The sequence below is a fragment of the Dromiciops gliroides genome, chromosome 2, assembly GCF_019393635.1.
Source record: "Dromiciops gliroides isolate mDroGli1 chromosome 2, mDroGli1.pri, whole genome shotgun sequence".
Lineage (NCBI taxonomy): Eukaryota > Metazoa > Chordata > Mammalia > Microbiotheria > Microbiotheriidae > Dromiciops > Dromiciops gliroides.
Window position 1 is genome coordinate 442,121,616 of NC_057862.1, and position 15,113 is coordinate 442,136,728.

The following is a 15,113-nucleotide window of genomic DNA, read 5'->3' on the forward strand; positions in this document are numbered from 1 at the left end:
GATCATGTTGATGTTGATGGTGGCCATCAATCAGTCAATCAGTAAACATTTATTAAGTGCCTACTATATGCCAGGCAATGTTATAAGCCCTGGGGATTTCTGTAATAATTTTTCTGCCTCATACAATTATTGGAGTCTTCCAGTTCTCACCTTCTGGCCTGATAACCCCAACAGCTATTCCAAAGGCAAACCTCATAGTGTTCAACTCAATCATTCATTCATTCATTTATGCACACATGTATGGATTTACTTACTCCCCCCACTCCCATCAAATACTTATTCATGGCTTGTTGTATGCAGAGCCCTGTGCTAGTTATTGGGGGAGAAACAAAGTTTAAATAAGACGGGGTCCCTGGTCCCATAAAATTCATTCTCCAACAGTGGGCTCTGGTACAATAGCTATAATATATACTATTATATGATAAGTACCATTGAAAGGGGGTGGTACAAAGAGATCTCCAAGGTCTGAAGGGGAAGATCATCACTGACCAGGACCACTTCACTTAGGACTCTGCATTGGAAACCCCCCAGACTCAGAAAGTGATCTCCTGGGGCAGCTAGGTGGCGCAGTGGATAGAGCACCGGCCCTGGATTCAGGAGTACCTGAGTTCAAATCCGGCCTCAGATACTTGACACTTACTAGCTGTGTGACCCTGGGCAAGTCACTTAACCCCCATTACCCTGCAAAAAAAAAAAAAGAAGAAGAAAGTGATCTCCTCACTTAATCAGGATGTCTTCAGATGTATTCCTAGGATACAGCCATCACTTTGTGGAACACAATGGGCCCCTGGTTTTTCTGCACTATTTTGACTACACTAGGGCCACATTTTTAAGTGATACACAAGTTCCACACCTTCCAAGTTAAAAAGGCTGGTTTCCAACATTGCTCATAATTGGAGTTCTGTTGGCTTTTCTACTATCTTTGAAAGCGTTGTGAAAAGAAAAGCAGTCAAAGGTCATAGTCCTCCAAGAACTGCCCCAGTGACTCATAGGGGCCACAGTCACCATTCTGTAAACACAAACCATTTTCTCTTCTGTTCCTCAAGAGTATTTCACTGGGGAAAGACTTCATTTGTTCATTCATTCATGAGGCAGCTGTTGGCATGGTAAAAAGAGCACTGGGCCTGGAGTCAGGAAGACCTGAGTTCAAATCCAAGCTTAGACATTTACTAACCATCTGACTCAAGATAAATCTCTTAACTTCTCCCTGCCTCAGTGTTCTCATCTGCAAAATGGGGATAATAATAGTACTTATATCCCAGGATTATTGTGAGGATCAAATGAAATTATATTTGTAAAATACTTTGCAAATTTTATAGTGATACATACATGGTAACTATTAAAGTGGTCATGATATGACTGATTCTTTTTTTCTTAATCATAAAAGTATTTTATTATTTTCTAGTTACATGTGAAGATAGTTTTCAATATTTGTTTTTATAAGATTTTGAGTTCCAAATTGTTCTGCCTCCCTCCCTTTCCTCCCTGCTGCCCAAGACAGGAAGCAATCTGATCTAGGTTACATATGCTGATAGCTCTTTTTATTGCTACTGCTGAGCAAGGCAGTAAGAACAGAGATGATGCTAATAATGTAGAGGATGTAGAGGAAACTGGGACTGGACCGTATGACCCTCTCAGGCCCTTAGAGCCCAGTTTAGGAGAGACCTGTGGTCATTATCCTCAGGTAATTCTTGGCACTTGGGGCAAATAGTACCCTATTGCACCAGATGTGCCCTAAAATTTCATGATAGGAAATTTTATGATATCTTTCATGATATGAAAAGATACAGAAAGTAATTCAGTTGCATAGGAAGAGGAGTTAAATGCTATAGTAACTCATTGATTGATATATCTAGTAGCTTTTTAAAAATGGCTTCTTTTTATTAGTTAGGTCTTAAGGTCAGGTGTTTTTATATGTATCTTATGTTTTTGATCCCTCTAGATTTTAGTGTCAGTAGGCAAAGTCCCCATGGCTATACCCTAGTTATGGTTCTGCCTCAGTTAAGTGAACTGAGGGCCCTGAACCCTCTCATTTCTCCAGTAATACACTTGTGCTTGAGTAATCATGGGAACTCAGGGAAAAGTCAAGCCTGAATTATAGTAGTACCCTATTATACATAATTGCCCAGTTACAGGTATTTATCCAGAGAGTCAGGGAACATCCATAGTCCCCAAATCACAATGTCCATGGCAAAAGTCTGTTAGAAAAAATGGTTACTAAAATAGGCCTCCATCCTAGCTCAATTGGGCTAGTACTAGATATCAGAAACTGTCTCCCACTTCTCTCTGCTGCATCTTCCTACATTGTGGAAGGTCCCTTAACCTGAGCCATGGAGGCTTGAACTGCTCACTATCTTATGATTTTTGTATTCATCTATAGTGAGCCTGTTTCCACATCCATAAAATGAAGGAGTTGGACAAGAGGATTTCTAACATCCCTTCAAACCCCCAAATCCCATGATCCCATGACAATTAACCTGGTTAATTCAGCATCATACCATTAATCCAACAACTCTACTGCTAGTCCCACTTCTACCTCCCAACAAATAAACCACCTAAATCTTGTTTTTTTCCCCTGAGATTTAAGTTTTCCTTTTGTCCCCTTAACATGAATGATTATCTCAATTCTCTACTTCTTCTTACCTGTATGGACACAACCATGGTTCTATTCCCTAGATCTTATTAATGTTTCTAGAACACTTCCAGCAGTGTCCTATCACTGAGATCTGGTGCCTTGCACAGAGTGAATGCTAAATTTATATTTACCGAATGAATAAGGAAGCTGGGGAGGGGGGGTAAGAGGGAAGGAATAAGCATTTCTATAGTAACAACAAGCATAGTGGCTAGAATGAGCACAGGGCCTGGAGTCAAGAAGACCTGAGTTCAAATTTAGCCTCAGACATTAGCTGTGTGACCCCAGGCAAGTCACTTAACCCTATTTGCCTCAGTTTCCTCAGTTATAAAATGAGCTAGAAAAATAAATGGCAAACCACTCCAGTATCTTTGCCAAAAAAAAAAAAAAAAACCCAAATGGGCTCACGAAGAGTCCAACAGATTAAAAGAATTGAACAGCAAATAGACACAGTGCTAGGCACTTTTTACAAATATTATGTCACTTTATTCTCATAAAACCCCCTAAGGGGTAGGTATTATTATCATCCTCATTTTACAGTTGAGGAAAGTGGGATAAACAGGTTAAGTGACTTGCCCAGGGTCACACAGCTAGTAAGTGTCTGAGGCCCAATTCAAACTCAGATCTTCCTGATTTTGAGGCCCGGTTCTCTACCCATTGCTTCACCAGCTGCCTAATAAATTAATGAATAGATGAATGAATGAATAAGCAAACAAAGTCTTTCCCTAAAGCAACTGCCCATGAAAATCAATGATGCTAAGGTTTATATGAGGCTCTGGCCTATTTATAAAATCTAGACATTCACCATGTAGGTTATATAGAAAAGAAAGCTCTGGACTTGGTTTTATGTCCTGGCTCTTCTTTTATCTATAAGGCCTCTCTGTACCTCACTTCTAAAATGGGGATAATAATACCCACCCTATCTCCTCACAGGATTGTGGTGAGGTTCAAATAAGCTGGCAGATCACAGACATTTAGAAAGTAATCCCATGTTTGTGGAACTGAATCACACTACTGTGTTACGGCCATGGCCTGTGCTGGTCACTGGGGTGTAAGGAGAAATGCTATACTATATAGTCCCTTCCTGCTAAAGACCTGTTCATGATCACGATGATATTTTCCCTCTCAAAGAAGGGGCTCCTTGAGGAGAGATCTGAGTAGCAGATGTCCCAACTCCCCTCACAGCTGGTCTTGCTGCAGTTTGACTTCCAGAGTCTCTTATCCCGAAGCCTCAGATCCCAGGAATGAAGAGGACACCCTGCTACAATAACTGCATCAGAAAGACATGCTATGTGAAGTCATTACTAACCAAGGGCCCTCCCTTTCACCAGGGTCCTGAATTGAGACCCCCTCAATCTCTTTAGTCAAAGACAGAATCTCCTCACCTAACTACACCACAACAAATAGTTGCATACAGATGTTTTCTGATGCATATACCCATTGCCTCTCAAGAAGTAGCACAGAAGGTTGCCTCTAACACTGCACACCCTAAGCTTCAATGGGATTTTGGTGGTTTATCAGTTTACATATGGTAAGCAGAGGGCGGGCCAGGGAGGAGGAGGAGGAGGAGTGGTGGTGCTATCGGATTGCTTGCTACATTAAAAAAAAAAAATAAACATTTGAGTACAATGTTGAAGGCAACAGCTTCTTAGACAAGGTCATCCTGAGAAAGAGGGGCTCCAAAGGAGGGAAGTTGGCCCAGGGGCCCTGCCTTTGCAGAAAGCTGCTGGTAAATTCCAAATAACATATTATGCTGGTTGTCCTTCAGTGAGCAAAATTGTAGCCTTGGCAGTAGTTCCCGCCTCCCCCAGGATGATGAATCCCAGCAGAGAAAACAAAAATAGGTTGGAACTAGGCCTTTTAGTCCAAGGGTGATGATACCTCCTAAATCTATTCAGATCTTGCAAATTCAGGTTTCATGACAAATGTGACTCCCAGATTTGCATTGAATTCAAAGTTGAAAGATTATTTATCCCTTAGTCTTGATGACTAAGAGGATTCCCATCAGAAATTCATAGCTATTTCAAATCAAAAGAACCAAGAAATGAAGAATTCTTTCAATTTTTTCAGTCTAGTGATTCATATACTTTGGTATTGTGTAACAGGCCAATTATGGAGTCTAACTCTTTTTTTTTACTTAGTACTGTTTATTGTACCTTAGACCAACAGAATATTATTTCTCTTAATTTTTTTTCTCTGACAGCATAATGTAATAGAAAAACACATTCATATTCTCTCTGTCCTCACAACAGTGCTGTGACATAAGTTATCAGTGTAAATTATTCTGCTCATTTTATAAAGACAGTAAATGTGGTACAGTAGAAAGGGGATTTAGTTGGGGTCATAGTTGTATTCCAGTATGAACTTTGCCTTTTGAGCAAAATACCACTTCCCTGTACCTGTTTCCTTATTGGTCAAATGGAGACAATAATACCTTCCTTTTCTACCTCAGAGGGTAAGGTGAGGGTAAGGTAGAAGTGAGGAAAGGGATGAAAAAATGTAAAGTGCTATGAAAAAGAGCCAGGATAATTACTCTCAGGGGTGGGAAGGGAACAAGTATTTATTATACCTTCTATGTTGCCAGGTACTGTGCTAAGCACTTTTTACAAATATTATCTCATTTGATCCTAACAACAACCGTCTGAGGTAGGCCTGTTATTATCTCCATATATAGCCAAGGAAACTAAGACAGGTTATGTTTCTTGTCCAGGGTCTTGCAGCTAGTAACTGTCTGAGACCAGATTTGAATTGCCCAATTCCAGGTCCAGCATTCCATTCACTGTACCACCTAGATGCCTCTTTGGGGTGTCCATCCTTGGATCCAAAATATATTCAGCAACATATCTCTCAAGTGATTCTCACAACAAAACAAAACAAAAATGGATGTTTGTTTTAATAACTGTTACAGCACACTAAAATGGAAATAACCCTGAACCAGGAGTCAGGAGAGCTGGTTTCTTAGTTCAAGCTCTGCTGTGTCACTACTAAAGTCGCTTCATCCCTATCCATAAAATGGGCATACTGCTGCAGCGCTCTGACAGCTACTATTACTGCTACTGATGATAATGATCAGTAGCATTCTCTTCCTCTTGGAATTCCTTTGCACAACTTTGTATGTGCTCCTAATGAATTTGTGCATAGATTATACTCTCCCTCTGCCAGTAAGATGTAATCTCCTCTTGGGAAGGAATCTTTTTCTCTTTTGTCCTTGTGTTCCCAACAACAAGCATAGTATCTTGCATGTAATAAGTATTTAGTAAAGGTTTGAGGATAAATGCACATTCAATTTGTTTCAATGAACATGTACTGATTAATATGCCTGATCTCATGGAATGGTGAATAGAGAGCAGGCTCCAGGCAGTTAAGAACTGGGTTTCAATCCATTCTTGGAATGATTAGGTAACCCTGAGCATACCTCTGAATCTCTCAGTGCCCCCTGAGAACTCTTATAAAAGGTATAAAATGCAAAGCTTAAGTTGATCAACATTGATAAAGGAAGCTTCCTCTCCAAAAAATCACAGATACAGACCACATGCAAGATTAACTCTGTACTGGAGGTCTGAGAAAAAAAAGACATCATTTCTGCCCTCGGGGAGTTTATATTCTGCTAAAATAGCCTGAAAGTACTTTGTATAGTAAAAAGTATAGAAATGAGATGTTATTAGAACCAAAGGCCTTCCATCCAGTATGAGTTAGATGGGGTCTCTGCAAGCATTACCTGGTCCAACCACCTTAATTTACAGAAAGCTGAAGTCTAGAAACAGGAAGTAACAGAACAGAGAATGGACCTCACTTCTGACTCTGCTCAGCGTTCTTTCCTAGGCATATTACTGAATATTGTTTTGATTTGGGGTTTTTTTTGTTATACATGAAATCAAGTTAAAGCAGTTCTGTTCCACCTTCCTTCTTTCAAACCTGAACCCAAACCTCAAAGGCGTTAACAGCCTCCCTTCCTCCCCATTTTGTGTTATTTTTGAGATGTAAAATTTGTCCTAGCTACAATTAATCAGAATGGGACGTTCCATCTGCCTTAATGAAGTAGTCTCATCTTTACCAGGCTCCTGGCCTTCCTATTTCCTTCCCCTTCAGTTCATTTATCATTTGGCCCTGGGGGCTGGGATGATGTGGCGTCAGTCTGGAAAAGTAAACAGGGATAGAATTCTTAGAAGCATGCCTCATTTCTAGCCAGTCACTGGGATAGGCCTGGGGAGCCCAAGGGGAGGAGACATTCAGGGATGGATTTTAGGGTTTATGGATTTTTTTTTTTTGGTGGGACTGAAGAATATCACTCCAACACCTAAGTGGAAAGATAGCTCACACTCTGCAATGTGACTCAGAGATACATGGACACTCATTCCAGGCTCCCATTAACATTTCTCAGATGCCTTTGGTCCCCAGGCATTAATAGGAAACACCCCAAGTGCCAGAGTTGACAGGTGAAGGCTAGAGAAAGAGCTGGCAGCCCCATCAATGCAGTGATAGGGGAGGGGGCAGATCTCTTCTCCAACTAGAAATTCACAGGAGGACAGACTAAGCAGATCTTATTTTTCTTGTTAGAATCATAGAGTCAGAACTGAGAGAACTTTTTTTTTTTGCGGGGCAATGGGAGTTTAGTGTCTTGCCCAGGGTCACACAGCTAGTAAGTGTCAAGTGTCTGAGGTCAGATTTGAACTCAGGTACTCCTGAATCCAGGGCTAGTGCTTTATCCACTGCGCCACCTAGCTGCCCCCCTGGGAGAACTTTTAAAGGACATCTAGTCTCACCCTTGTCACTTTAAAAATGAGAAAACTGAGGCCCAGAGAGTAACTCACCCAATATCACTGAGAAGAGGGGTAGAGTGAGAAGTAGAACCCAGGAAAAACTACCCAAAGGATATGTACCTTGAGATAAGCCTTGAAAAAAACAGGTATATTTGGGATAGTTGGGGGGGGGGGAGCAGTCTCACATTCTTGAATCTTTCACTTGTCTTTTTTTTTTTTTTTGGTGAGGCAATTGGGGTTAAGTGACTTGCCCAGGGTCACACAGCTTGTAAGTGTTAATTGTCTGAGGTCGGACTTGAACTCAGGTCCTCCTGAATCCAGGGCCAGTGCTGTATCCACTGCGCCACCTAACTGCCCCCCCTTGTCTTTTAATATCACTCATAAGTGCTTTGGTGCCATAGGGTCAAGAATGTCTGAGTCCGAATTCTGACTCAGATACTTATTAGCTTTATGACTCTGGGCAAGTCACTTAACCTTCCTCAATCTCAGGTGCCTCTTCTGTAAAATGAAGATAGTATAGCTCCTGTCTCATAGCATTGTTGTGAGAAGCAAATACAATATGTAAAATGCTTTGTCAACCTTAAAGCTAATATATAAACATCAGTTCCTCTTACTAGTTTTCTTATTATTTTAGCATTTCTAAGGGAGGGGAAAGAGTGAAATGTTAAAACCTTTTCCCCATGGGCAGCTAGGTGGCACAGTGGATCCTGTGGAAACATTGCCCTACAAAAAACAAAAACAAAACTTTTCCCAGGAATGAGCTAGAGTACCCTGAGCTCCAATATACTATGTGAGGTGGTCTGGTCATGGAAGACAGGTCTGACCAGTCCTGGAGACAGGCCACATTACCAGGTCACTGGTCTAGGATGGCCATCTCCTGCAGAGATTGTCCTCTCTGTCCCTGTCTCTGTCTCTCTCTCTCTCTCTCACTCTCACACACACACACACACACCTCTTAGTCATCCACTTCAGTGTCTCAGAATCTCTTTTTTTTTGTTTGTTTGTTTTTGTGAGGCAATTGGGGTTAAGTGACTTGCCCAAGGTCACACAGCTAGTAAGTGTTAAGTGTCTGAGGCCGGATTTGAACTCAGGTACTCCTGACTCCAGGGCCAGTGCTTTATCCACTGTGCCACCTAGCCGCCCCTCAGAATCTCTTTTGCTAGAAAATTCAGCCCCAATTCCAGCCTTGTTCTCTACTTCTACATTTGCTAGGAAATCAACACAGGGACCTTGGGAAAGGGAGTGGGGTTTGGACCCTAACGCTCATTTGAATGTCTCTGGTTCCAGCCAGTTCCAGGCACTTGAGGGCCCTCCCTGACTCAAGCCCTCCCCACCCCTCTCCTCTCCATTATGAAATATGAATGTGACAGCTAGATCCCATACATTCTCAGGCAGAAAGGCATTAGGAATCTGGCCAGGTTTATCAGTTTAATGAAAGGGCTCTGGGGATGTGGGTGATCTCAGACACAGGCTATGCCTTTCATCGGCCCCTTATCTCTCCCCTGACCCCTTTCCGAAGTTTTCTTCTCCTAGGAGAAAGTCATGGGGCACTGAAGTCCAATGGGCAATGAAATTCTTCTCACTGCAATCAAGCTCACCCTCTCTATCTCTTTCCCTCCTGTTTAGTCTTCAACTCGCCGGGCTGGACTTTGCTGCACTAACTGCCACACAACCAACACCACCCTGTGGAGGAGAAATGCAGAAGGGGAACCAGTGTGTAATGCCTGTGGGCTGTATATGAAGCTTCATGGGGTAAGTTGGGCCTTGGGGCCAGAACTTGGTTATAGGTGAGTGTGAAAAGGGGACCCTCTGGCCAGACAGGTGAGACTAGTATTCCATGCCCTCCTGAGTATTTGGTTTCTATCTAATGACTAACCAATAACCTCATGGGGGGGGGGGGTCGGGCAGGGCAATGAAGGTTAAGTGACTTGCCCAGGGTCACACAGCTAGTATCCAATACCCTCTCTAAGAGCTTCCCACTCATATCAGAAAGACTCCATTCCAAGCTTCAGAGCAGTGAGTGGAAGGATGGCTCTGGTCCCTTAATAATCACAGACTATCCAGTCTGAACAGGACTTCAGAAACCATCAACTCCAGTAGTTCTCAAAATCTAGTCTGAGGATCCCCAGGGTAAAAACAATTTTACACTAATTGCCTTTTGGGGGGGGGTGCAATGAGGGTTAAGTGACTTGCCCAAGGTCACACAGCTAGTAAGTGTGAAGTGTCTGAATCCGAATTTGAACTCAGGTCCTCCTGAATCCAGGGTCTGTGCTTTATCCACTGTGCCACCAACTGCCCCCTAATTGCCTTTTAAAATCTTCCATTTTCTCTCTACATATCTATTTGAGACCTAATTGTCCTCACATACTTTAATCAAAACAATATATTAAAAGAGATTGAATGTATAAGCAGATATGAGAATCCAACTTCTATTAAGCTAGACATTAAAAAGATTTGAAAAAGAAATATGTAAAACACTGCCACTTCTCACTAAATTTTGTTTTGGAAAATAGCAATGATTTTCATAAAAATGTTGTTTCTCTGGGGCAGCTAGGTGGCACAGCAGATAGAGAACTGGCCCTGGAGTCAGGAGGACCTGAGTTCAAATCCAACCTCAGACACTTAACACTTACTAGCTGTGGGACCCTGGGCAAGTCACTTAACCCCAATTGCCTCACTAAGAAATTTTTAAAAATTAAAAAAAAAATGTTGTCTCTCTGAACATGTGATAGGTTTATTGTGGGTTTTAAATGAATTAATAATTCATTTTAAACATGAGTTATAAAATGATAAATGTAGATAGATGTGTTCTACATTCTTAAAAAGTTCTTTGGGTTTCTTAATATTTTTTAAGACTGAAAGGGATTCCTAAGGCTAAAAAGTTTGAGAATTGCCAATCTAGTCCAACAAATGAGAAAATTGAGACCCTAGTAGGAAAAAGGACTTGCTGCCCTTCAGAGTTAGTCCAGAAATCTGTCCATCATCAACAAATACTTGCCAGCCACATACTGGGTGCCCAGCTGTGGGAGAAACATGTCAAAGAGAACATATTGTTTCATAATAAAACGAGAAAAATCTTTTAGAAAGGCATATTAACTGGCTGAGGTCAGGGACTTGATTTTGTGGTTATACACCCAGGGTTTAGCCCTCAGCCTGAAACAAGGTAGTGATTTTTTTTTTCATTAAAAAAGATGCAAGGAGGGTGGGGCGGGGGCAGCTAGGTGGCAAAGTGGATAAAGCACTGGCCCTGAATTCAGGAGGACCTGAATTCAAATCCAGCCTCAGACACTTGATACTTACTAGCTGTGTGACCCTGGGCAAGTCACTTAACCCTCATTGCCCCTCCCCCCAAAAAAATTAAAAAAAAAAAAGATACAGGGGCAGCTAGGTGGCACAGTGGATAAAGCACCAGCCCTGGATTCAGGAGGACCTGAGTTCAAATTCGGCCTCAGACACTTGACACTTACTAGCTGTTTGACCCTGGGCAAGTCACTTAACCCTCCTTGCCCCACAAAACAAACAAGCAAACCAAAAAAGATACAGTGTGTGCCCTTGGGAAGCTCACATTTTAGGATTTCCATACTGAGCCATTTATACTAGGACCCAGTGTGTATTACTAAGTGCTGAATTAGGTGACTCCAGAAGACTGTATAGCAAGACAGGAGTGGGAGTGGTGAGAGGAGGCTTCTTGGGGAAACGAAGGGGGGATTATTGACTATAAATGATGAAAAGAAGCCTAGGAGGAAGAAGAAACTGAGAGGAACTGCCACAGTTGTGGGAGGGACACATGCTCAAGCTTCAGGTTTCTCCAGGTGATGGAAAGGAGCCTTGACTGAAGAACTACGGCACCCCTGGGGGCTAAAAGCAGAATGCTAGGGACCTCAAAACAAAACTGAACTCATTATCTTCTCTCCTTAAACCCTCTATCACTTTAGGGTACAACCATCTTCCCAGTCACTTATGCCCACAGCCTCAAAGTCATCCTCAACTCCTCACTCTTTCTCACCACCTCCCTATAAATGATCAGTTGTCAAGTCTTGTTATTTCTACCTTCTATCTCTCATACATCACCCCAACACATACACCTTTTTCCCACTGATAATGCCTTGATTCAGGTCATCACCTCACATCTAGACTATTGAAATAAACTGCTTGCTGTTCTCCCTGCCTCAGTTCTCTCCCCATTCCAATCCATTTCCTACTCAGCTGTCAAATTAACTGTCCCAAAGTGCAAATATGACCATGTTACCACTTTCCATTCACCAAACTAATGGCTCCCTATCACCTCCGGGATCAAATATTATTTCCTCTCTTTGGCTTTTAAAACCAAGCCTGGCTCCCTCCTACCTTTCCAAAGTCTTATCTCTTACTTACAGTACTCTTCAATCCAGTGACACTGACCTCCTTGCTGTTCCTCAAACACAACATTTTATCTCCTGCCTCTTGACATTTTCATTGGCTATCTCCCATTGCTGAAAATATCTCCCTCCTCATCTCTGCCTTCTGCCTCCCCTGGCTTCCTTCATGTCTCATCTAAAGTCTCATCTTTTACAAGAAGCCTTTCCCAGACCTCCTTAATCTTAGGGCTTTTCCTCCAAGATTACCACTGCGGCCACCCCCCTCCCCCAATTTATCCTGTATACTTTCTGGACATAGTTGTTTGAATACTGGTTGTTTTTGTTTTTAAACTTGTATCCAAAGAGTTCTTAGCATAGTGCCTAGCACATTGTAGGTACTCAATAAAGGCTTATTGTTATTAGCTCTTACTGATGCCTCTGTGTTCTTGTTAAGGTGCCTCGTCCCCTTGCCATGAAGAAGGAGAGCATTCAGACGCGGAAACGGAAGCCCAAAAACATTGCCAAAGCCAAGAGCTCCACAGGTATCCATGGCTTGAGCCACCAATCAATGGGGCTAGGACGGGACATCTCCAATACTAGGGAAGGAAGCTTCTAGTACTGTGGGTGGTGGGCTGAGGGGAGTACCTAGGAGTGAAAATAAGCTCAGTGTGCAAGGATGAAGCTCAGCTCCAGGCCAAATCTCTTATGCCCTATTCCACATTGGGGTTCTTTAGAGAGTGTGTTTTTTCCAAGTAGGGAGCAACTTTTGATTAGGTATGGTATGTGACTGCCTGCCTCAAGTGATGGGAGGGAGCATCAAGAGCCATGATCCAAAATATTTCCTGACCTCCCTGAAATGCCCCCAGTAGAGTTTCATTGTATATTTATTTTTGGAACAAACATTTTCTTGTAAAATGAACATACCCTTGGGAAGGGTAACCCACTTAAATCTCTAAAACTTCATTAGAAATGAGGTTTTTCAGAATCCAGAACCAGACACAGGCTCTTGGGACAAAGGTTTAAAGCCAGGAAAGGTTCCAGAAGGAGAAGGTGGAAGGGGCCCCAAAACATCACAATCCTCCCCAGAACAGCAGAAGTGGAAAAGGTGGAGAGGAGTTGGACAAGGCTTTTGCAATGGGCAAAAACCTGTGAGTGCTCAGAGAGGGTTATATAAGAGTTGAAAGACAGAAAAAATACAGGATTTTCTATGATCTTGGACAAGTCACTTAATGCCTCTATGACCCAGTTTATCCTAAAGGAAGAAAATTTGCTAGTTAGTCCTTAGGTCCATGGGCCCTAAATAGAAGTACTTCCCCAGGCATACATATCTACAGGAAATACAGAATTATCTCTTTCCAGGGTCAACAGCCTCAGCCACAAATTCCCCATCTTCTATCACCAACCCTGACAGCACTGCCACTTTAAAATCTGAGCCAAACCTGACATCCTCTCAGTACCCAGGGCAGACCATCGTTTCTCAGGTAAGACAAGGAGGGGATGAGGGAGGGTTTCAGGGAGACCAGAGCAGAGCACTCAGGGGTAAAAACTCTCATGGTGTAGCCAGTTCAGGGAATCTAGGCAGGAGCTCCCCAAGAGCTCTCTCTGAAGTGAGGTACAGGGGAACAGTGAGGGCAACCTTCCTAGGAAGAGGGCACAGGAAGGAGCTCTCCAACATGGGCTCTTTATGAAGGGTCATACCTGCTTAGAAGTGGGCAGAGGAATTACCAAATAAACCTCTTCAAGTGCAGCCGCAGGTTGGCTAGTTCAGTATGGGCATAAATGAATTAAGGACAGTGCCTTCTTTACCACTCTAGCCTCAAACCCCGCCCAGGTTATATTCTCCTTATCTTAATTTTTTTCCCAGGGGAGGGGCAGGTGGGGGTGGCTCAAGATGGGCCAAAAACGAAATGCAAAGTAGACACATCTCTGAACTCATTATCTCTATTAACAATATGTGGCTTATCCATCCACAGATTTCTCTCCCACTCACCCCCTTTCAAAGAGGACCCCAGTGCTCCCTTACCTGTTAATTTACTGAACAAATCCATATAATTCACTGTCATGATTTTGTAGATTCCTGTGCTCTTATCTCTTTAATCTTCACCTTTCCAGGTTTAAAATCTCAGATTCTTAGTTTGTCCCCACTATGGCCCTGTCCTGCTTCACCCAGTTGTAAAGCAACTCTGGGACCCTTCACCATAAGTGGTAGCAAATTTATGTATGATGGAGCCATTGGCCCAATCGAAGGCAGGGGTCTCCCTGCCTATTAATACTGAGTCATAATGGACAACAAGGCCTTTGTTTGCTCCTGCCTTTGGGGCATATGTTTGACACCAATCAGAATCCTAGGTCAAAGTATAGGCCCATTCCCAGAACCATGTGTCTAGGCTTCCCATGTACACTTCTTATCCCCACAGCAGGGTCCTAGCCCAGCAGAAGACCCTCTGGGCCCCAGCCACTCGGAGTTCAAGTTCGAGCCTGAGGATTATACTTTCCCATCCTCCGTGACCTCCCAATCAGGACTCAGCGTGCCCCTTCGCCAGGACTCATGGTGTGCCCTGGCTTTGGCTTAAATGCTGGAGCTCCTGGAAACATCATTTTTGGACCAACCTTCCTACCTGTCCCTCTGATGGATGACAGAGAGGCCAGATGACAGCCAATGACCTGACAATTTGCTTATGAACCAGCCCAGTGAGAGACTGAGAGAAAGACCCTGGGGATATTGGCCGATTTCTGCCACTCACCCTGTTTGGTTCTATCAACTTTAACTCAGCAGGAACAAATTGGACATACCTCCTGGGAGCAGGAGGGATAGGTTTGTTTGTGAAGACCCCATACTGTTCCTCAATCCTGGCACAAAAGTCCCTAAATCATATTTTTATTCCCAATGATTTCTTCTTCCTCTGACTACTTGGAGTGCAATTTGTCCCACTTCTCAATAAAGACTGATTATGTGGCACCACCTAATTTAATGTTTTTGTAAACAGAGTAGCCATCAGTTCATCTAAAAACACAACCTGTTACTTTAAAACTTTACTGTATTATATTGAAAGCAATCATCTCTAGAGTGTTAGCTTCTGAAGCATGTATGTGCTCACCCTGAAAAGTCACTGGAGATGCAGGCATTGCTCTTCCTGCCCTACTTACAAAGGATTTTTATAAAAATTGAGGAGCAACACAGCCAAACACACCTAAAGAATTTGGAGAAATAAAAACTTTGAAATCCAGTCTTTTTTGCATCATTGAGCCATGGGAATTTTCTGGGACAGTTTCTGTCTTTTGGTGCTTCCATAATAAAGAGATTCACCCAGCTTTCCCTTTCACTCTTCCCCCCACATTCAGAAATCATCCCTCAAATCAAAATAAGTGAAATGAAATCAGTAA

The 15,113-nt window shown here is 42.6% G+C and overlaps 1 protein-coding gene across 2 annotated transcripts in view; it reads left to right on the forward strand.

Moving 5' to 3' along the window:
- GATA5 (GATA binding protein 5) overlaps positions 1–14,910 on the forward strand; it is a 28,577-nt gene extending 13,667 nt beyond the window's left edge. Inside the window, exons 3-6 of one of the 2 annotated variants that reach the window (XM_043988849.1) lie at positions 9,019–9,144; positions 12,184–12,271; positions 13,089–13,210; positions 14,147–14,910. In XM_043988849.1, the coding sequence (XP_043844784.1) occupies positions 9,019–9,144; positions 12,184–12,271; positions 13,089–13,210; positions 14,147–14,302 (492 nt within the window). In that variant the 3' untranslated portion in view covers positions 14,303–14,910. The remainder of the gene's footprint in view (positions 1–9,018; positions 9,145–12,183; positions 12,272–13,088; positions 13,211–14,146) is intronic. The other variant, XM_043988850.1, reaches the window with a different exon arrangement.
- Positions 14,911–15,113: the final 203 nt, after the last annotated feature.